General features: G+C 39.0%; 2 protein-coding genes and 1 long non-coding RNA gene across 4 annotated transcripts; 1 reads left to right on the top strand and 2 right to left on the bottom strand.

The window, feature by feature from the left end:
* The first annotated feature begins 5,231 nt into the window (after positions 1-5,231).
* LOC112168593 (cation/H(+) antiporter 3) lies at positions 5,232-6,181 on the top strand. Its single transcript, XM_040505717.1, has 2 exons — positions 5,232-5,389; positions 5,772-6,181. The coding sequence occupies exons 1-2, from the start codon at positions 5,273-5,275 to the stop codon at positions 6,147-6,149; spliced, it is 495 nt and encodes a 164-aa protein (XP_040361651.1). The 5' UTR covers positions 5,232-5,272; the 3' UTR covers positions 6,150-6,181.
* Positions 6,182-7,274: 1,093 nt separating this feature from the next.
* LOC112181625 lies at positions 7,275-9,730 on the bottom strand. 2 transcript variants are annotated; one of them, XM_040505693.1, is made up of 8 exons: positions 9,443-9,730; positions 9,278-9,371; positions 8,931-9,187; positions 8,716-8,785; positions 8,371-8,450; positions 8,217-8,273; positions 7,974-8,050; positions 7,275-7,835 (listed from the first exon to the last, which is right to left on the bottom strand). In XM_040505693.1, exons 2-8 carry the CDS (start codon positions 9,284-9,286, stop codon positions 7,735-7,737), a joined length of 651 nt encoding a protein of 216 aa, XP_040361627.1. In that variant the 5' UTR covers positions 9,287-9,371; positions 9,443-9,730; the 3' UTR covers positions 7,275-7,734. The 2 variants fall into 2 exon arrangements, with proteins under 2 accessions (XP_040361627.1, XP_024175770.1); XM_024320002.2 differs by having other exon boundaries at positions 9,278-9,358; positions 9,443-9,729.
* Positions 9,731-17,331: 7,601 nt separating this feature from the next.
* On the bottom strand, positions 17,332-19,084 carry LOC121051083. The gene is made up of 3 exons (XR_005805066.1): positions 18,533-19,084; positions 18,392-18,455; positions 17,332-17,656 (listed from the first exon to the last, which is right to left on the bottom strand). It is a non-coding gene; the product is annotated as an uncharacterized LOC121051083 (long non-coding RNA).
* Between the last annotated feature and the right edge of the window lie 4,406 nt (positions 19,085-23,490).

Below are 23,490 nucleotides of genomic sequence, written 5' to 3'. Positions count from 1 at the left end.
GAGTTTCGCTTTGAAATTAACGTGTGAAGTTCGAGTTTTGGGTCACTTTTCGGTCGAACATCCACACATCCACATCTCGACCTTTCAGTTTTTAGGTACTAGTGTATAGATCATCTCTGCAAATTTTCAGAAAAAATGATGATCGTTAAGGCATTGATAACTGCCTTAAAGCTAGTACGGTTCAGGTTGACAGATTCAGTGTGTTCATTTGTTTAAGCGAATTAGATACCTTAACGATCATCAAGTTAGCTGAAAATTTGCAGAGATGATCTATATACTAGTACCTAGAAACTGAAAGGTCGAGATGTGGATATGCGACTGAAAAGTTAACCAAAACTCTAACTTCACACGTTAATTTTAAAGCACAGCTCCGCTCTGGATAAAATACACACACACACACACACATATCCTATCCAGAGCGAGGCCTCGCTCTGAAATTAAAGTGCGAGGTTGGAGTTTAGGGTCACTTTTCGGTCGCATATCTACATCTTGACCGTTCATTTTTTAGGTACTAATGTATAGATCACCACTGCAAAATTTCAGCCAAATTGATGATCGTTAAGGCATTGATAACTGCCATAAAGCTAGTATGGTTCAGGTTGGACAGATTCAGTTCGTCCATTGGTTTAAGCGAGTTAGATACCTTAAAGATTATCAATTTAGCTGAAATTTTGCAGAGATTATCTATACATTAGTATCTAGAAATTGAACGGTTGAGATGTGGATATGAGACCGAAAAGTAACCCTAAACTCCAACCTCGCACTTTAATTTCAGAGCGAGGCCTCGCTCTGGATAGGATCTGTATATGGAACGGATTTCCATATTTGACCCACTTTTTGATCACATATTCACATATTGACCGTTTAGTTTTTATGTATATATGAGTAGATTATCTCTGCAAATTTTCAGCCAAATTGATGGTCGTTAAGGCATTTAAAACTGCAATTTATAATTATGAACACGAACGGTTCCGGTTGAATAGATTCGGTTCGTTTATTGATTTAATCGAGTTCGATACCTTAACGATCATCAATTTAGCTGAAAATTTATAGAAGTGATCTATACATTAGGACCTAAAAACTAAACGATTAAGATGTGAATATGTGATCGAAAAGTGGGTCAAATATGGAAATCTGTTCCTTAGCTTAGGTATGGAGGTCCTTACCTGAGAAGGACTGTATATAATTATATATATATATATATATATGAAAATTTAACATGAAATGAATTGTGTTAGCATGCCGGAAAGAAGGAATACTCCTCGCTGAAAAGACAAAAATATGTATGGACAAAGTATTTTAAGGAAAAACAATGTAAAATGTTTCATGTTTCTTTCATTAGTGCTAAGGAAAAAAAAATCTAGTCCCGAAGAAAGCAATGGATCACATGAATTTTTTTTTTTTTTAGCATAGATTTTTTTTTTGGCATTAGATTTTTTTTTTTAATTAAGTAAAACAAGGAGAAGTGTGTTAAAATACTTTGATCATGATGAATTGAAGAATTTATCAGGAAGGATCTGTACAAAATTTCTAATCTTGGTCGAGAATTGTTTTGCATGTTACCTTAACATAGGATCCACCAAGTCTATCTCAGCATTCATACTGATTGAGCACTTAATGTTATTGCGATGTCATCTGAAAGTGGATTTCATTTTAGTAACGTCAACACAGTCCTCGCCTCGATCTGGGTTGGGTGGACTCCTGGATTGGGGTGTGGGCTGTGGATTTCTGGCGGTGGCGCGACCGGGTTGGTGGATGGTCGGCGATGGTGCGAGACAATTGGTTTCGGGGCGCGCTGACGGTGGATGTCCGTCGCAGGTGGTGGCACGTCAGGAATGGGGGGACGAAGGTGGGGGCTGTGCAGGAACTGGGCTGGGCCCTCTACTACTTGGGCTGGATGTGGGGTTTGGGCTCAATTTTGGGCCCTACCCTGGTTATCTTTTAATTTAATGTTGTTTTTTAAGTTGTTTTGTTGGTAATATGATCGGGTTTGCCATGGTGGCGGGATTGGCTGTCACTAGTGTTTTAGGGTTTGGTTTTTTTGGTAATATGACACTACTAAAGGTGTGGTAGAGACAATCTTCTCTTTCGCAGTCTTGGGGGTCGTTCCTGTTCTGGAGTTGGGTCAGCAGCGGTGGCGAAAAAGTCTGGCATAGACAATCATCCTTGGCCTTCTAGTGGGTCCTTCCTGTCTGGGATCGGGTCGGAGGCGATGGCGTTTTGGAGCAGTGGTGGATGGATGGTGTTGACAATAGGGAGGTGATGGTGTTGGCTTTTTTAGTCCCAGGTCTGAATGTCCGGTAATCCATTTGTTTGAGTTTACGTCACAACGAGTGTTGGCTTGGTCAATCAAATGCTGGTCAGGAGGACTCTGGTTGGTGAGTTTAATGTCGACACAAGTGAGTTGTCTAGTCTTAGAGTTATTACTGGCTGGACAAGATGTGAGATATTAAGGGGTCACTGCTCCTGCGCGTTTGTCTTTGTCATACAGTTGTAGTGCAAGTTTAGAGTCAGTCATTATAGAGTTCCAGTGTGAAGTCTAGAGGCCATTTCTGGGTTAGAGATGTCGCCTATAACTCGTTGTAAGCAGTTCATTATTAATGAAGTTCTTATTTGATCAAAAAAAAACATCCAAATTAATAGAGCCTAGATAATACTCAGACCTCATTGATCAATATTAAGAATATAGCGATATTATATTTCAAAAAAAAAAAAAAGAATATAGCGATATTATTGATGAAATTAGATGCGCATGTCTTAATTTTTGATATAAAGTACAAGATGATGAAATGAAATTCCTTTAATGAAAAACCCACAGTTATAAAATCTTCGAAATTTGAATGAAAAAGACGAGAATCATTTGAGATGTTTCTTAAAGCATTTAAGAGTACATTTTTTGATTTGAGGAGAAATGATACTTTTATGCAATCAAGTTAATAATTATTTCTAGTTTCAGTAGTTTGTACGTTAACCAACACACTAAATCACTGACTTAAGATCGATACATAATCTCACCCTCAAGAATTTCATGAACCAAGTCATCTATGAGGGTGGGGGAGGGCCTGATCCATTAGAGGCCCAAAGGGGAGGGCCTAATCCATTTGTGGCCCAAGCCTAGAATGTGGCTAACACCAAATCCACTATGGATCGCCCAAAATTAGCTATCTTCCACCTCATGACAACCATCTCCAGTGGGTATAGCTGAACCTGATTGCCTATGATTTCGGGTTTTTCTAACTAAATCAAGTTTTTAGGCCTGTATAATAACGATACTATCACAGAGCTCAATTTTGCACAAGGCATGCAAGCAATTGAATCCAATTACCTAAAAACAAGAACAACAAGAACAGAAAAAGATCAACCATGGCAGGGATGACTGGAAACATAACATCATTGCAATCTCAAGTATGCATTGAATTACCTCCCAACGTACATTCGCAGGGCATCATAGGTCTGGAAAAAGACGGTCCAGGAATGAACTTTAGTTTTCCCATATTGGAGATGCAGATGATCCTGATTTTCTCCATCACCCAAGCCTTCCATTTGATTTTGAAGAATTTTGAAATTCCCAAGTTAACCAGCGAGATTCTTGTATGTGCTTTCTTTCTTTCTCTACTACTTCTTAATTGTATTTTTTACAGCATTTAATTATATCGGCTTATATGATCAACATCTCTCATATTGAACCCATTTGCTTAAGTAGAATCCATACGAGCCAGGATCATCTCTAGTCGTGTTTCTGGTGCTCATATCTGCATATCTGCTCAGGAGATGAGCACTACATCAACATATATGAAATCTATACAAAAAACATGATATAATCGTATCCTCTTTCTTAATTGAACTTTATTTACATAATGTATATATACTCTGTTGTTTTAAAACCTCAATTATATGGTTGACTGGTTGTTCTAGACATAAGCACAATTTCAACATCAATACAAATAAATGAAATATACATACGTATTCACATGCATGTAAGTTCACATAGAGTCGGAGGCAACCAAACTTTTGCCTATCAAGCTTCTATATACTCGATCTATCCAAGTCTGTAACTCCTTACAACTTTTTTTTTTTTTCAAAAATTACATGTAGATTACCTGAAATTTTATGCTGATTAGCTCACCGGCCACTGCTTATATATATAAATTGTCAAAACAGTAAGGTTATTTCTATCAGGGATAGAATGAGGGTGGATCAATCATGCATGTATGTTCTTTGTGCCGATATTCTGCTTGTATAAGGACGATGTTGTTTTGGATTGCGAAACAAAGTTAAGCACGTACACTGGCTAGAATCAGCACCAAAAAGATCATCAAATTTTATATTATTACTGTTGTCACTGAATCATTGATATGGTTTCTTCTGAAGGTAGACGGGTATAGTCCTAGGCCCTTCATTCATAGGAGCCTATAATGTATTCGAGAAGAACATCTTTCCTCGTGACAATCAAGCTATAATTGTAGTGCTCGGTGAAATTGGTTATGAACTCTTTTTGTTTCTAGTTGGAGTAAGAATGGACCTGGAATTGATAAGAAGAACCGGGCGCAAAGTCATGATCACCGGTATTTTATGCGTGTTAGTCCCTTTTGTAACCAGCATGGTCGTCCAAAACCATCTCATGATCCCTGTGTTTAAGCTGACCAAAGATCAAATCTCTAAGCTTCCTTATCTAACGACATCATATTGCATGACTTCGTCTCCCGTCATTGTTCTCCTTCTTGAAGACCTGAATCTCCTAAATTCTGAAATCGGCCGACTAGCTGTGTCCGCATCATCAATCAGTGAATTATTCGGTACTGTCTGTATCTGGTTTTCCTCCGTATTGTACAGAATGGGAAAAGTGAAACCTGTGGCTGAAACTTTATTAGTTTTCGGAGCAGTTATTGGCAGCATGCTAGCATTTCTGTTCATATTCCGACCAATACTGTTTTGGGTGATTAGGCAGACCCCGCATAACAAGCCTGTTAAGAAAAGCTATGTCAATGCCATAATCGTGCTGATGCTTTTTGTAATAATACTATCACATTATTACGGCCATTCTTTCCATTTCCTGGTTTTCGTATTGGGTCTGTCAGTCCCAGCTGGACAACCTTTGGGATCAACTCTTGAAGAATTGCTCCATGTCTTCATTTCTCAAGTGCTTCTACCCATTTATGTGACTGCATATGCAATGAAGGCAAATTTTCGGTTGGTCGATTTCAATGACCCGGCCACAGTAATCACTGCTATTCTCATCGTTTTCATTTTTCTGCTCAAAATCATAGGCAGCATGGTTGCTCCATTGTATTGTAAAATGCCCTTGAACGATGCATTTGTGCTTGCTCTCATTCTAAGCTCCAGAGGCATTGTCCAACTTTCCGTCTATACTCGATTCAAAGACGATCAGGTATATTTCCTTCTCAACAAAAAGAAGCTAGTTAGGGCTTTTCTCCAATTTACCATCTAAACTTCATACCATATACTAATTTACTAATTGAATTCTAATTTAACCCAATTGAGTACCTGATTAGCTGATCACTTATCTTAATTTCTCATAACAGAATAGTCTTGGGGAATAAAACTACGATATCATTTATGAGTTAAGGTTTTGGTACTAATAAAATTCAATGGAAAACAAAAAATATTGTTGTATAACCTTCTTTATCAAGACTCACATCCATCCTATCTGAGAAATGTCACATTTACAGTGACGCAAAAACGAAGTCTTTTCTCAGATCTCTAATCTTCGTTCAAAAGAAGACTACTAATTATTTTTCTTATACGTACAGACTGCAAGTGAATCGGTACATGCTTTGAGTCTTGCTAGCATTGTAGTGACTGCAACTCTTGTGCCCATTGTCGTGAACCGCCTCTATGATCCTGCAAAGAAATACAGAGTCTACGAAAGAAGGGATATTATGCATTTGAAACCCAATGCTGAGCTCAAAATTCTTGCCTGCATTCACAGGTCAGGTAACATTCCTCCAGTCATCAATCTACTTGATGCAGCATGTCCATCTAAAGAAAACCCCATTGATATATATGTTCTTCACCTCATCGAACTAATTGGAAGAAGCTCCCCAGTTTTTATCTCCCACCAAATGCAGAAAAGAGCATTTCCAATGGTTACTCGGACAATGTCATTCTTTACTTCAATAATTTCGTGAGAGAAAATCTTGGTGCTGTTACTTTAAACATATTCACAGCAATCTCTCCACCAAAATACATGCAAGAAGACGTATGCACACTTGCAATGGACAAGCACACATCCCTTATTGTGCTCCCGTTTCATCGAACATGGGCGATTGACGGGTCTATTGAGTCAGACGACAATGCAACAAGGACACTAAATCGCAATGTACTCGAAAGAGCTCCTTGCTCGGTAGGCATCCTTGTGGACCGTGGCCATTTAGGCCTGTCCACCTCTGTTGTGGCTTCCGCACAATCATTTTCCGTGGGTGTAATCTTCTTCGGTGGGGAAGACGATAGGGAGGCATTAACATTTGCAAAAAGAATGACCAGCGACTCGGCAATTAGCTTAACTGTGATCCGATTAGTTGCTGTGACTAATGATTTTACTACCGGTGGGGAATGGGATAAAATACTTGATACTGAGTTATTGAAGGAGTTTACACAGAGTCAGGTGGGTGAAGGGTTTGTGACATTTTTAGAGGAGTTGGTGAAAGATGGACCGCAAACAGCATTACTACTAAGGTCTATAGTGGATGAGTATGATCTAATTATAGTTGGGAGAAGGTTTCAGGCAGAGTGCCCTCAGACTGCAGGACTTTCGGAATGGAGTGACTTTCCTGAGCTGGGGACTATAGGAGACCTGCTTGCATCAACTGATTTAAATTGTAAAACTTCAATTCTAGTGATAAAACATCAACTACAGAACACTTAAGTGAAGGGTCTGGGTGCAAAAGATGTACATATGTTTCAAGCTTTCGCAGATCACGTTAATTTGATGGTCTTTGGAATTTTTTTGTCACCTTTCTGATTTTTAATTTTTATTTTTATTTCTATTTTTACATGTAACGCTTTCACTGAAATTGATATTTGTCGAAACTTTACTGGCTCCTGAAGTTTCAGGTTCTTGTTTCAGCCAAGTCATTTAAAGAAGAAAAGTCAGAACTAGTTTTCCACAAGATCTCTTATTTTAATGAAAAAAATAGAAAAGCAACCTGGAACATCTTATTTAAATGACTTATTGCATTTTATGAACTAGAACATCTTATTGCATTTTCCAACTGAAATTTGATAAACCTTATAGTAATATATTCTGAACAAAGTTGGTAATATAATGCCAATGAAATTGTAAAACGTCCATCCAGATCCATGAGTTATTACAGAAAAGGAAGTCATGAGTAGCTCACAGAGTCACAGTTATCAAATTCACAGAAAAAGTTAGTCACATAATATACTGTAATCTTTGACACTAATCTACCCATCCTAGAACCTAGACTTAGCAGTAGGATTGGTCTCAAGTCTCAACTCAATCGGTTGGAGATACATGTGGTAAGCCACCATTGATCATTATCTCAACAACTATAAAGCAATGAGGTTTGGTGTCAAAGGCTTCACCAAATTTAGTTTACCTGTATACCATTGCACAGACAGAGCAAGAACTTAATGATAACATTCTATGGCACAGAGATATTATAGTCAGCCGTTTACATAGTACTAAATCACAAATGCGTAGGGAACTATAATGGTACGGACAGAAGCTATTTCAGCTTCTCGTTGGTAAAGTTACTTGAGTTTCTTACTAAAGTCAGAAAGCTGAAGAATCTGAATCCTCGGAATTCTAGCAGCTTCATCTCTCTCTTTCTGTGTATTGTACCCCCAATCCCCTAATTCAAAACCCAAATTAGCAACCAAAGCGATTAAGTACCACAATAAAGCAAACACAGCAATGATAACAGACGAATTTAGCACTTTAGCAGTATCATTTAATACTAAGAGGAGAAAAATAGAAAGAGGAAGTTTACCTAGATACAAATTCCAGCCATCCAATTCAGGTTCTCTGATGACATTCTTTAGGGTTGCCAGTCTATCCTCCAAAAAGCTGGTAAAAGTTGCATAATTTATCTCATTCAGACTATGTTAGAGTAATAAGGAGGACGATGTCCAGTGCAGGAGTGCACAAGTTAGTCAAAACATCTGATATTGCAGTCAAGAATGATATTGGAACATGTTCTTCTATTTAAACATTAAGTGGAAAAGTATCTTACTGCAGTTTAAGCCCCTGATGTTTCTTCTGAAGTTGCTTCAATACTTCTACCTTTGGACTGCAAGAGGAATAAAAAGGGAGTACAGTTCTACATCATGGAAAGCAAGCCAGATCCAAAACCAAACGCAGACTATCATCAAGTTATATAGACTAACCCAGATCCAAGACCAAAGATTCTTTCAGGTGGTATTGTAACTCCTGCTAGTTCTCGCAATAAAGCGTCAGCAAATCTGCTCTGCACATAAAAGAAACAGAAACCAAAATTGTGGGAAAATGCCAAAATGAAAAGTCTAATCTATAAAGAAAAATAAGCCAACTGCTCCTTCATTATGAAATGTGTCAATGACAGACTACAGGGCTAACTGGAATGTCAAACTCATAACTCAAATTGTATCAGTACTATCTTTCCCTGTTTTTGTTCCCCTCATAGGGGAAAGTAAAACTCACAAAATACTCTAATGCCATAGATAATGCTTGGATAAATTGATTAAATTCCACACCTGTTTCGTAGTGACAACGTATATGGTAGAGCTTGTGAATTTTAGAGCATCAGGGACACCTGGATATAATCTGCAAGCAAAGCCTCTCCCACTCAGTCATGAAATAAGATTTCACTAAAAAACCAAAACTATGTTAACCAAACATCAATAAAACAAGATTTTGAATTTTCACTTTAGATTGTTTGATCAAGCATTTCAAATTGGGGGCACCTCACCTATTTGCAGCAATCCAAGTTTTCAAGTCCTGGTCCATCCACTCATCCCTAACCTTCCCAAACAGATCTATAAGACCATCCCTGTCCTCACCCCATTCCTCCATAATCACAGGCTTCAACTCTGACCACTTCTCCAATATCCCTTCCACTGTGAGCCCTTCTGCAACTGATGACTTCCTTACAGAAGGAACTCTCATCTCCAAAAGTAACCTCACAAGTAAAAGATTCTCATACCCAGTTTCCACCACAGGTCTCACCTAACTCATCATTCATTTCTTCACAATTAGACCATCAAACTAACATATATATACATGGGTTTTGTGTCACTAACCATATGGAGGACTTACTATGCGCATTTGATCAAGAACCCAATTCTCCAAAGTCGAATCCACACCGTTGAACAAAGCTGGCCATCTGATTTTAGCAGCCTACACATCACCACTGAACCAAACTAAACAACTTGTGAAAGTGAAAAGCTTGGAGCTTTGGAATAGTATGATCAAAGACAATACCTTCAGGGCAGATAGAGAGCTTTCTCCGCAGCTATCACAGATAACTCCGTCGAAATCCAGAGCGTATAGATCACCCATTTCTGCTCTGAGTCTCGAGCTTCTTTTTTTGACCGAGAGATCTTTTGAGTTCAAATGCTAGGTGCTTATTTATTCTCCAGAGCTTGTGGAGGTCCAATTGGTCCCGCACGACGACGTTTTACTGGACTACGATTCTACGAAGACAAAGAAAAAGGTGATATGTGTCACGGAACAGTAACAGTGACCGTAAATGGCACCGGAATGATCGATTGATTATGGATTGGTCAGTTGTGCTAGTAAAAATGAAAGTACCCACGATCTCCTTCGAGACTTCTTCCGAGATAAAAAAAAAAAGATGCGAATATTCACTTCTATAACTTATTTTGGGTGACAATTGTTCTGGTTGTACTTTGAAATAGTGAGTCATTATGTATAATTTTAACTCTAGTTTAAATAGTAAGCATATCTTATAATTTTTAGGATTAAATTATGTTTAGTCTCTATACTATGACCATTTTTTCGTTTCAGTCTCTGACATTCTCAATTAATTTGAAAAGTCCCTAACATCAAAATTTTCGTCTGATTGGTCCCTCCCGAGTCAAATTAGGAGTTGGCCTTAGGTGAAATGTCCAATATACCCCTCTATTATTTCTTTTTCCTTTTTAATTTCTTTTTCTCCTTTTTTTTTCTTTTTCCTTTTTAATTTCTTTTTTTCCTTTTTTTTCTTTTTTCTTTTTTGCTTTTTCTTCTTTTTTTCTTGTTCCTTTTTAATTTTTTTTTCCTTTTTAATTTCTTTTCGTTTTGCCTATTTTCTCCTTTCTCAACCCACCAATCTCATTCCGATCAAACTTCACAACCCATCTGTTTCTCTCCCCAAATTGAAACCAAACCCAACAAAGACCTAGTTTGGCGGTGCAGAGATGGACATCGAGCAAAAGCAAGAGGCTAAGAGCTGATCGATCACTTCTTCACCTTCTCTGAAGACATCTCCCAAACACAAGCATATCCCAATCAGCTCGGAAATTCGCCGCTAAACCACTCTCCTCTTGTTTTCACAGCCTACTTCTCTCTCTCCCACTCAAATCACACTTTCTCTCTCCACATCAAGCCTCAATTTAGAAACTTTTCACTGAAAACTACCATTTTTTCAGACCCTGAGGTTTTTAAGTCTTACTCAAAATGGTGATTTGGATTTTAGGTCTGGTTGAAATGATGATTTTTGATGGCCAAGTTGACCAAAACCAAAAGTGAATAAGAAGAATAGTGATGGAAAAGAAAAATGGCCACCGGCGTGGAGAACAATAATTGGGGTTTCGGGTCGATCTGGATTGGTTCGCCGACGTACGCCACAGATGCAGCAGGATACGATGGTCATTAAAAAGGAAAAAAGAAAAATAAAAAAAGGAAAAGGAAAAAAGAAATTAAAAAGGAAAAAGAAAAAGAAAAAAAAAAAGGGCCGCCGGCGTGGAGAACAAGAATTGGGGTTTCGGATCGATCTGGATTGGTTCACCGATGCAGCAGGATACGATGGTTATTAAAAAGGAAAAATTAAAAATTAAAAAGGAAAAAAAATTAAAAAGGAAAAATTAAAAAAAAGGAAAAAAGAAATTAAAAAGGAAAAAAGAAAAAGAAATAACAAAGGGGTATATTGGACATTTCACCTAAAGCCAATCTTAATTTGACGCGGGAGGGACCTATTAGAGGGAAATTGTGAGGTCAGAGAGCTTTTAGATTAAATTAGAATGTCAAGGACTGAAACGATGAGAGAGACAAAATACAGGGACTAAACATAATTTAATCCTAATTTTTATGATAGGGTAAAATTCTTATATGATATTTGAACTATTATAAAATTCTTTTTTTAAAACTTTCAAGTTTTCAGGGAGTCTAATAGTCAAGGTTCTAAAAAACGCTAGGAGCTAGTCGGGCGGTGGCTCGAGACCTAGCGCCCAGGGGCCTAGGCGGTTTTTTTTTTCTAATTTTATTTTTATTTTTTATAACATATATAATTATATGTATATATATATATATATATAATTGTAAATGGGGTTATAAAGATAAAGCTGAGTCACTACTATTGTCAGCTTATGTCTATCTTCTTCAGTTAAAGGGTAATTGATAACATATAATTATAATGATAAAGGAAACCGTAACTTTAAGTCTTCATTTACTGAACCTTCCTAGATACGTACATCTCATAAGTCAACACAGAAAACACGCGTCGTACTTCACAACTAAATTTCCAACGACCGTGTCTTCTTTCTCTCGCTCTAGATTTAGTGAGAGAAATTAACTCAGTGAGTTTGCTAAGAACAGCGTTCGGCTCGTCAAGAGGTGCCACAAGCTTGATCTCAAAGGTAAACTTGGTTGGTATTAAAGCCCCGATCTGTGTTTTCTAGATCAGATTATTTTCCAATTATTGAAATTCAAACCAAAGTTGCTTCTGAGATTCATACCAGTGATGAAGTTGAAGTCTGAGAACTGGGTTTTGTCGTTCTGAGCAAGCGCCCAGCGTCGAGCGCCCAACACCTAGAGCACCTAGAAGCCGCCTAATGCCACCTAGTCGGCCGCCGAGGGGTCGAACGCCCAGAAGCATCGACTAGCCTAAAATCAAATCGAAAAGGTCACGCCTAGCGCCTAGGCCGATTTTTAGAACCATGCTAATAGTACATGTACTATTCCTCAGTGAGCCCCTTTAGTATATTTTTTTTTCCTTATATGGCATCCATGTGGCATTCATGTGAGAAAAATATCAAGAGGGGTGTGTGAGTTACTAACAGCTAACTACTTGATAAAAAAAAAAAGGAAATGATGGAAAATGTCACATTAGAGTGTGAGATGATAAAAAAGTCACCTAGTTTCCCACTTGATAAAAAGGTCCATAATGAATTGTCAACAATATTAATTTAGTCCTTATGAATAATGAGGTGATGTTAAAAAAGGTCAGTTTTCAATTTTTTTGATTCTCATTCTACCCTTGGTATTAATATACCCGTCAAAACCAGATCACAGCTCTCTCTCTCTCTCTCTCTCTGAGATCCACCGAAATCCGCATCACCGTCTGCCATCACTAACTAATCAGCGTCTGAGAACGACGAGCTGCAGCTCTCTTCGTTCTCGTTGATGGTGACGTAAGACGTTAACATCGTATGGAACACCTTCGGCTTGTTTTACGAGTCCACTGAGAACGTCACCATCACCGGAGCATGACGGCCTTCCGGAGGTCCAGCATTTCTCTGTTAATGTTCTTTTCCCGAATCGAAAAACCGAAATTCTGATCAATCCAATAAGCACCGGCGAGCTTCTCAACATCAAGCTCTCGAGCTCTAATTCCCTGTCAGTGAAATTTTTTTTTTTTTGAATAATAAGGGATTAGGCGATATTAGCTCCTCGGAGGCAAACGATTTAGGGAACAAGTCCCACCCTCTATCCCAAAGGAGAGGGATTTGCTACACTCTAGGAACCCACCACCCGTCCCCCTATTTTTATTTTATTAATAACAAAAAAAGAAAATACAACCTAAAGAAGGGGGGACATAAACCTTACCCCAAAAACTAGAAAGAAAGACAAAAGGAAGTGAAAAAATTGAAGTAGAACCTCAAAATTTCCCAACTTCCAGATAATTAAACAGCTTGCAAAGCAAAACAATGCAAGAAAAAATAAAAATTGCACTATCTGCCAAGAGAAGACATCCGCACCCAGCTTCGTAATTAAACCAAATAACCCCTGTAACATCATGTCTAAGTAATAGCGACCAACGTTTGCATTATAAGGAATGTAGAAAATATAGCAGCCAATGTTAAAACAAGCCCAACACCAACACATGCAGTTAACCATGACGAAGGTAAGGGAATCCCATATCATCCATACGAAGATAAGGAGATATATTAGGCGGAGGAGAACCATGCCATACCAGGGATGGAGAAAGTAAGCCCATGTTTGCCATTCTATCAGCCACCATATTTCCTTCCCGAAGAATATGGGAACAATGAAAGGTCATTGCTCTAATACGTGCTAAGCAAGTAAGCCATGCAATTCGAAGCTGCTAAGGTGGAACAAAAGATGAGGATTTGATGCATGCAATCACACTAGTTGAATCACATTCAAGCCAGAGGCATCGCCAACCATACTGGAAGGCATATTCAATCCCAATTATCACACCCATAAGCTCTGAATAGAAGGCAGATTTGTGTCCTAAACCTTGACAGTAACCGCCAATGTAATGACCATGAGTGTCACGAAACACACCACCACAAGCTGCAGGTCCTGGATTACCCTTTGCAAGACCATCAGTATTCAACTTAATCCAAGGAAAAATGGGAGGGTGCCAGAGAACTAACCGAGGCGCTACTCGATTTTTAGGAATAGGCTGAATACCCAACCCAACCAACAACTGAGTGTCAACCAAACCATTCGAATAACCTGGCATGTAAGGAGCAGCAAAGCCAGGCCAAGCCTTGAGAGAGCTGAAAATTCGCATGAGAGAAGGGCGTTTGTCTTCAAATCTAAGGTTATTGCGAGCTTTCCATATAGCCATAAGATCATAGAGACAACTAGCAAGCCAAATATTTCTTAGTTGGGGAGAGAAAGACTTGCCAATAATTGAGGTAAATAACCCACCAATAGTGCCACTAGTTGGTAAGATAGTCCCAAAACAGCATGCTAGCCATTGCCAAACATGTTGGGCAAACGAGCAAGTGACAAATAAGTGAGTAGAATCCTCAACATAGCCAAAAGTACAGAGCTGGCAAACAGACACTGTTGGGATACCCCGTTTTTGAAGCTGCACATCAGTAGGTAGTTTATCCTAGGAAAGGCACCATGCCAGTAAGGATAACCATGGTGGAATGAAAGAATGCCAAACCTTAGAAACCCACCCATCTTCTGAAAAAGATTGTCGAACTAGATGGTATCCATCAGAAAAGGAGAAAGAACCTGAGCTTGAAGGCTCCCAGATTAATACATCATTTTCAGGTTTAATTGGTAGTGGAATTTGAAGTATTTCAGCCGCCAAAACCGGAAACGAAATTGAAAATTCACTGGGCAAGGTCCATTGCTGATTAGTAATAAAAGTTTCCACCTTACTCATCAAACGTTTGGGAAAATTCGGAGCATGTAATTTTACAATTAAGGGGGCATTCAACCACTTGTCCATCCATAAATTCACCAACTTTCCATCACCAATAAGCCACTTGGAGTTACGGAAAATGAAAGGAAGAGCTATCTTTAAACCATGCCAAACCGAGGACCTAAAATATCGATATTTCATATTGCAGCCAATAGAAAACCGTTGAGATGCATAGCTGCTCCATATTGAACCCGATGTGAGAGTAGACCAACTAAGAGATATCAGAGCTGCCAAGTTAAGAGACTTGAGATCATGTAGCCCAAGGCCCCCTTCTGTCCTTAGCACACAAACCTGCCGCCATGAAACGATGACAAGTTTTCTTTTTGATAAATCTCCAGACCAAATAAAGTTTCGAGCACATGTAGACAAGTGTTTCAAAAGTGATGAAGGCCACAAGTACATAGAGAAATTATGAATAAGCAAACTCTGAAATACACCATGAACCAACTGAACATGCCCCGCCATGGACAACAACTTGCCCTGTCAGTGAATTTGAATTTTCACAACATGCTTTTCTTCATTTCGTTTCGATTTTTGCATGCTGCGTTTTCATTTTTGAATTTTTGTTTTCTCTGCCGTCGAATTGAAGAAGCAAATCTTTAGTATGGAATCAATGCTTAATTATAGACCTATGATTATGTGTGCTACTATATTTATATGTACTTATTGGTAGCAGCTATGATGATATTATAGATCAACTCCCTACATAATTTGAATCTGAAAGTCAATTTATGGATTTGTGTTCATACCTGAGACTAATGAGTTCTTCCATGGACAAACTTTTCTCTGTTTGTGCTTGTATTTACAAAGGTTTATCTCTATATATGGCTACTTTGCTCTTTCCTTGAAAAGGTTTCACTTGCACAGATTCTAGGTTCAGATTTGCTATTTGAAAATCAATGCTTCTATAGTGATATGATTTGGTGAATGAATTAGGTGGACGATTAGTTTGATTAGTTCAACTGACTGTTGAGTTAGGGGATGACCTAGATAAGAACATTTTACAGACCATCTCCTTAGGTGAGGCTGGAGGAAGTTCTTCTTATATTTTATTAAATTTCAAGGATATTTGATAATAACTTGTTAGAATTATTTTGTAAATGAAGTAATGCTATTACATGTGGTTGTGGTTGTGGTTGTAATGAAGTAATTTTATTAGCTTCGATCGATTTTGGCAAAGACCCCTCATTCTAGAAAGATCACAATGTCCAAGTAGTTAGATATTGAATTTTTGAAATTGCTTTTGTGCCTTTTCAGATGCGTATTGAATTGATGTTAGGATTGTTAGAAGGCTTCTGTTGTTGAAGTTTTCGAGTCTGGTTTGTATGGGATTGATATTGTTTTTGATAAGTTGAGAGGATTAGTTCTTAGAAAATGATTCATGAAGCTTCTCTAAAATTGATGCACTTATATATTCTTAAATTGGATCAGAATGCATTTTATTTTGTCCTTTCTCTTTGATAGAATTAAAACATTTATCCTCTCAAGTCTGAACCTTCTTTCCTTCAGTGATTGGCTATCTTTCTTATGATACCAGCAAAGGTTTTGTAGAAGATGTATGGATGGTGGGAGTGATTGATGACGTCCAGATGCGATTGATGAGGTCTTAACCTAAGAATGCATTGGATTTTTGTGAAGAAGCAGTGTGGCATCCCCTCAGCTTTCATGGTTTGAAGCACTTATATGTCATCAGTTTTGAGAGAATGGAGATTGGTTTAAAACAACATATCATCGAGCCAAATCTATGTTTTCTAATGTTGTGGACATGTCATAATTTATAGGATATGAGTTGAGTAGTTCTTTAGAATCATATGTAATGTGGCTGGAGCTTGAAGATAATAAACTCTCTTTTCGACATATTTCATTTCTTTTTGTCTGGAAATTTCTAATGTTATTCATCAGGTTATTTTTATTTTTTCTTTTTCATAATGATACTTGTTAAATGATAGTTGAACTTCTAATTCTTTACTCCTCCACTTCTATTCTCATTTCTTTACACTTGTATATGCACTCCATGATGTATTTGCCTCTTTTGTCAAAGTAGGTTGGGCTTGGATGCTGACAGCTACTTGGTTAGTGACATGGTCAGTTACTTAGTTAGTGACATGTGATTAACAGTGACTTGGCTATCAACTTGTGACTTGGCTACTGACAGTTACTTGGTTAGTGACATGGTCAGTTACTTACTTGGTTAGTGACATTGTCAGTTACTTAGTTAGTGACATGTGATTAACAGTGACTTGGCTACTGACAGTTACTTGGTTAGTGACATGTGATTAACAGTGACTTGGCTATTAACTTGTGACTTGGCTACTGACAGTTACTTGGTTAGTGACATGGTCAGTTACTTACTTGGTTAGTGATATGTGATTAACAGTGACTTGGCTATCAACTTGTGACTTGGCTACTAACAGTTACTTGGTTAGTGACATGGTCAGTTACTTACTTGGTTAGTGATATGTGATTAACAGTGACTTGGCTACTGACAGTTACTTGGTTAGTGACATGGTCAGTTACTTAGTTAGTGACATGTGATTAACAGTGACTTGGCAACTGACAGGTACTTGGTTAGTGACATGGTCAGTTACTTAATTAGTGACATGTGATTAACAGTGACTTGGCTTCTGACAGTTACTTGGTTAGTGACATTGTCAGTGACATGTAATGTGACATAGTCAGTTACTTAATTAGTGACATGTGATTAACAGTGACTTGACACCATCAATACAAAAGAATCGTGGCAACCAGCATCTTTAATTGAATACATTTTCCAGGATATAAAACACTACCTACATCCCAAAGAAGCGTAAGAATACAAATTTATACAAAGAACACACCCCTATGCTAGTAAAAACTCATGTGTAGCTCAAGAGCTAAATTAAACCATACGATGATTGTCAAGGGAAGAATACAATTTATAACCACCAACCATGAACATGTCAGAGTAGCGCTTTTTGGTGTTCAACCTAGACAAGCTCTCAATTGTCCAAGTCAATTTCACGGTTAGAGGCTCCTCCACGGCTCCACCGGCTGATTATCAACTGTACTAGCTGGCCCCACTTGAGCTACTATAAACATCAAATACCATAAAAGCCCAAAACAAAAACAAGAACCATGTAGAGATGCACATGTTGATCATGACTGAAATGAAAATATATGCGGAAAATAAAATATCATATTTATCAATCTTGGCACGAAAACCCAGAATTGGGAGTGACCACTATGCAAATGACAGTGATATTTTTTATTAAAACAAAACAGGTCAGCAAATGCGTCAACCTCTCTTAAAGACGATGCAGATTTTCATGTTGTCTCATGAGTTCTGGTTTATAAAAGGTCAAACCAATTCAAACAAAGTTTGCTCGTTTATATACACGTATATCATTCATTTATATACATGTATGCCACAATACTCGATCAGTCACAGTCACAGTCACAGTCACAGTCACAGTCACACGCAGATGCCCAAACAGATAGTTCCATATATAGATAAACTATACAATTTAAAGACTGAATTAGTACTTTTGTTACAGATTTCATAAACACAATGAGATCCCAGTAAGCAACAAGACATGAGATTCTAAACATTACATATATGCTTCATCTGTAATCAACATGTATCAAACAAAAGCCTAATAAAAATCCATTCACTTGCACTCTAATCACCCAACTGCACCAAATTTGCAGAAAGCTAAATTATCCAAATCAACTACGCAACACACAAAGCTTCAACCCAACTCTCTAAACACAAAAATTAAGAAATCAAAACAGTAAACAATGGTGTTAGTGTTGAAAATACAAACCTTCCATCGGCTGAGGACCTTCGACCAAATCCGTATGCAGCACCAGCACCTCTTCATCCTCTTGCTGCAAGCACAGAGACATAGTCAGAGCTCTGTTAGAGCAAAAAAAACCCTAACCCTATCCTACTACTCAATCATAACCTTGGCAAATCAGTACTCTTCAAGTGAGCGAATCACAAAATTGAAGGCATTTTGAGAGCGAATGGGAGGACCGGAACCCTAAGTGATCAGTCATGGATCTAAGGCCGGAGCTGTAGCTATCAGAACCGTCACCAGTGCCTAGTCCTTGTATTGAAGCAACGGCAAGTACGCCGACAAGTCGTACGAGCACGACATCATCAAGCTTTGCCGGTGCGGCGAGAATTTGACTTTTTTCACCGGGTAGCTGTGGCCGTTGAGCACCGAAATCGGAGCACTGATGGATCTGACGTCCCAAACCTTGATCGGTTTGTCGACGAAGGCGGTGGCGATGACGCAGTCGTCGTACTTGTTCAAATCGCAAGAGAGGATCTCGAACTCGTGCACCGGGATGATGATGGTGGACCTAGGCTCACGCACGTCCGAGACTCGTGCGGTACAGTCGCCGGAGACGGAGTAGGCGCAGTAGGAGTGCTCCTTGAAGATGCGGACGGAGGCGGGGCAGAGACAGAGAGATAGATTGGTTAGGGTCGAAAGTGTTCAGACGTGATTAGATAACGAGAGGGAGAGAGAGCTGCCAGTGGCATCTTTGGTGATTTCATTTAATTTTAGTGGCAGGTTATTAAGAGGTGACCTTAATTATCATGGGGATATCTGTGTTATCTGAATTATAATAAGGCACTTCAAAATGACATCTTTTATTATTAGCCCTAAAAAAAAAAAAAGTTTTTTTCATTCACATTTGGATTTATGGTATTTAATATATTTACATCTATAAATTAAAAAAATTGACACATAAAAATTAAAAGTAATACCGAATTCTATTTGTCATGTTCTCAGAGCAATTGATATTAGTACCTCTTTTTTGTTTGATTCTTTTTCATGAAAATATTAATATATATTAATTTGGATCAACTAATAAGAATTTTTTTATTTTAGAATGATTAATGAGATTAATCAATAGAGGCGGTAGATAAATCTAAATATTTGACAAACTTTTTTTTTTTTACAACTTAGTTTAATTATTTTAATTTAGTTAATGAAAATTTTGTAAAAAAAAATAAAATAAGAAGTACAATTTTTCCATACTTTAACGAAATAATGGATGGAGAGATAATATAGGTACCACTAGACTCCCTACAAATTTATAGTTACCAAAAAGTGTATTTCGTGATATAATAGATCTGGAGAACACGACTTGCACCTGGTGTTTCTAAGAGAGTGTGATGCTCCGTTCGGTGGCGAGTCCTTGGGGCATTGTAGTTGGATAGGCCTTTGAGGGATTTGTGCACATCAACAGGACTTTCTGGCATAGGTGTGGTCCAGGGAAGATGGATGGGTGTTGGATTCGGGGTTGAGTGGATTGATCTCGACTGGACCCTTCCGGATCATTAGCGAGTGCAAGTGAGGCACAGCGCCGAAGTGCTATTGGCCAACAACGGTTGGTGTCAATGAAGCACCGGAAATTTGGGCAGTTGATTGGGCGTCAATCTCATGGTGGAAACGGTCTTGGAAGGGATTTGCTCTACCTTAAGATCCGACTTCTATCGTTTGCTGAGGTTTACGGCAGTTTACAACATGGTTGATTACACGCATTTCTATGCGCGTAATTACATTCTAAATACTATAATTAAGCTAATCTCCAAAGTAATTGTTATGTAATTAATTTATTTTTATTTATTTTGTAGTAAATAAGTGGAGTCGCGAAAACCGAACAAAATGGAGCGAAACTAAAGTAAATTATAATTTTCGACGAAGGACAAAATTGGCGGCGGTCAATCATGGTCAGTGTCAACGAAAATGGAGAGACTCATCATTACATGATGATGTGCAAGCAGAGAAAAAAAAGAAGAAGAAAAGAAAATTTAATTAATCAAATGATTAATTGCTTATTTAATCAAATGATTAATTGCTTATTTAATCAAATGGTTAATTAAGCATTTGCACTTTGATTATGTAGATACCTCTCACTAGCATGACTAATTTGCTATCTCACCAAGCATAAGTAACACCCTCCTAGGGGGCCCACAAGCCATAGTGGGGCCCAACCACGACATGCATACCGTAGCCCGACATGCATATCGTAGCCCGTGGTAGTCAGAAGTTGCCAAGACCTTGCCGGTAAGTAACCTTCCCGGCCTTGCCAATATGCCTCCACAACATGCTTTCTACACTAGAATAAGGACTCTTGGTCCCACATAGAGAAAATGTAAAGGAGAGGGGTTCCCTTACCTATAAAAGGGACCCTTCCTCTCACTTAAACTCCACTCCATTACATCCATTGTAATCCCTTTGGGCCGCAAGGCCCAATACACTAGTTAAAACTTTCAAGTGGACGTAGTCTCCCTCTAAGGCGGGAAACGAACCACTATACATCTCATGTCTCTCTCTCTCTCGTTGATTAGACCCCCTTGGTCACCAACATTAATATTGGCGCCGTCTGTGGAAAGCCAACACAAAGATTTGTCACGTACCATTAACTTGGGCCCTTTAGCATCAAGTCAACGCGCGGTCAAAATCAAAACTCCCGCTGATCAACGCCAACTTAGGGTTGGTCAACTCTAATAGGGCTGGTCAACGCCACACCACAAAAAAAAAAAAAAAAAGATAACTGCAGGTGCTAATTTACTTATTCTCACCCACAAGTCTCCTTTGGGCACTCTACCTTCTTTTTTTAGTTACACCGCCTTCGTCTCCGTTGCATCTAGCTGCCATGACTTATTGTCTAAGTCATCAACTTCAAGCACCGCTGAGCATCACCGCTGGCCAGGGTACCGCTAACCAAAGCTCCTCTACCGCTAGCCTTTCTCTGCTAGCCTCCCTCCGCTGGACGAGCCCCGTTAGCCATCCTCTAGCTGTCGACGTCAACGAGCCCACTACCGCTGAGCGCCACCGCTGAACTCCACCGCTGACCATCCACCGCTAGGCGCTCCGTTAGCCTCCAACCGCTACTAGAGCCACCGCTGGCCAAAGCTCCAGCGACACCACCAAGCGACCACCGCTAGGCTTTACAGCTAATGGCAAACGCCAGGCTTCACCACCAACCACTCATTTTTCTTGACGGAACTTCTTGGCGGAGCTTCACACTCCAGAGTCATTTTTAGTCGGTCAATCTCCAACCTCTCATCAACGGAGCTTCACACCCTCCTTGACTTATGGACACCACCAGTTCGTCACTCTCCAGACTCATCATTAGCACCCCCATTACGCTAGCGCCTCCTCCAGCAGCCTTCGCAAGGCACCACCACCAGACACCAACGACAACCACCGCTAGGGCCAGCTCCCAGCGCTCGCCATCAGCGCCTAATGCCCGGTCTTCTTAACCCTCTTACCGACCTGCACCTGTCTCCTTGATCATCACTCACTTCGATTGACCTCCATTCTGGGCACATGCCATCCACAATTGCTGTGGACACCCAAAAACCTCCTGCAGACACCCATACTGTTCCTTGCAAGCATTTAACGAGTTGCTCTGAGCACTTGATAAATCGATAGTCTTCAACATTCAGATAAGTTTTCAAAACTTTCGATTGCTGCAGTGGAAACTAGGCTCCATACCTCTATAATCGTTGCTCTTTTACAACGACATATATATGGATAAGCATGCTTGCAGCTGTCATATTCATTTAAAAAAAAACTATATATGAATGGTTCACGATTTGCCACACTTCCAAGTGCAGCAAAAGACACTAGTATGTATAGTCTGACGCACATTCATGTTTATTACACAAGAACCATAACTCATGTCAGATACTATTTCTCAAATTAATCTAGTATACTATACATGCCACCATTCGGTTTATATGCTGCTAGCCCTCAGGATACCTTACATTTGGTACTAGGGTATTGGCCTCGTACTCCATCTCCACCTACTTATCGACACATACGCATGTCTTGGTCAGGCTAGCTGTCCTTACCAGCTTCAAGCTAATTATAGCCACAAGTAAAGTAATGAGCAATGAACCTATTGTTTATTAACAGTATGATATAGTTGACCTTGGTTTTTCTACACATGTGCCACAAATATTCATGCCGCTACACATGTTATTCAGGCATGATTTGTCACAATCATAAGCACAATTGCCTTGCAATGCCTATAACCATATGTATGTGTATATACTCCCTTCATTTCTCTCATCTCAAAAACATGCATAAACTTCATGTTATATGGTACTGACCCTTGTGCTTCTCCCTTCTGTGTATATATAACTTGCGGCATATATACCTATGCTCGTGGTCATCTCATCAATTCTATCAAATTCCTTTTAGTTAAGGCTAAGGCATATTTCAAAATCCTATGATCAATACTCTTCAATGTCATGTATGTGCTGGTAATCAAGTTTTCACCCATGCCTTTGTCTTTAAACACAATTCATGTATATATGCTTCATTTATCTATTAAGCTATACACATGGGCTTCATTCTCACCCACAAACTCATACATTTTTTTTTTGGCAGTGGAAGGATAATTTTTATTAGATAAACAAAACTTTACAAACACAAACACACTTACAAAGCCCACTGTGTGGAGAAAACACAAACAAATAGAAGATAAAGAAAGCAACTGGGAACAACCCATCATTATCCATCCAAGTAGCAAACCCTCCAAGGGAGGAAAGGACAGCAGCATAAACATAACCAGCCACCTGTCGACTAGTTAAGTGACCCAGAGACGTCACAGTACTGTTTACCAACGGAAAATTGGAATACACTCAGTCCATCTCGACATCGAAGCACCACCATAGGTTCAGCCTAATTGCAGACCCAACAGAAAGGAAATAGCTGGTGCTAACACTGCCACAAACTGATCCATTGCGTGATACAGAGACACCACGAGGACTGCAACCAGTGAACAGTCCAAATCCCATGCAGAATCCAACAACCAAATCTCAAAACCAGACAAAACGCCATGCCATCGAACACCATCAGCAGATCGCCAGGCAAGAAAATGCCAGGCGGAA

The sequence above is a fragment of the Rosa chinensis genome, chromosome 1 (genome assembly GCF_002994745.2).
Source record: "Rosa chinensis cultivar Old Blush chromosome 1, RchiOBHm-V2, whole genome shotgun sequence".
NCBI lineage: Eukaryota > Viridiplantae > Streptophyta > Magnoliopsida > Rosales > Rosaceae > Rosa > Rosa chinensis.
This window is presented reverse-complemented; position numbering and strand designations above follow the sequence as displayed.

What these genes read in the sequence shown, in the direction of transcription:
- LOC112168593 (XM_040505717.1), top strand. Translation starts at nt 5,273, where the DNA reads ATGGTTGCTCCATTGTATTGTAAAATGCCCTTGAACGATGCATTTGTG. An exon ending in CTCGATTCAAAGACGATCAG is followed by an intron (nt 5,390 to 5,771) that starts GTATATTTCCTT and finishes TTATACGTACAG; the next exon opens with ACTGCAAGTGAATCGGTACA.
- LOC112181625 (XM_024320002.2), bottom strand. Translation starts at nt 9,520, where the DNA reads ATGGGTGATCTATACGCTCTGGATTTCGACGGAGTTATCTGTGATAGC. An exon ending in ACTTGGATTGCTGCAAATAG is followed by an intron (nt 8,786 to 8,930) that starts GTGAGGTGCCCC and finishes CTTTGCTTGCAG; the next exon opens with ATTATATCCAGGTGTCCCTG. An exon ending in ACGTTGTCACTACGAAACAG is followed by an intron (nt 8,451 to 8,715) that starts GTGTGGAATTTA and finishes TTTTATGTGCAG; the next exon opens with AGCAGATTTGCTGACGCTTT.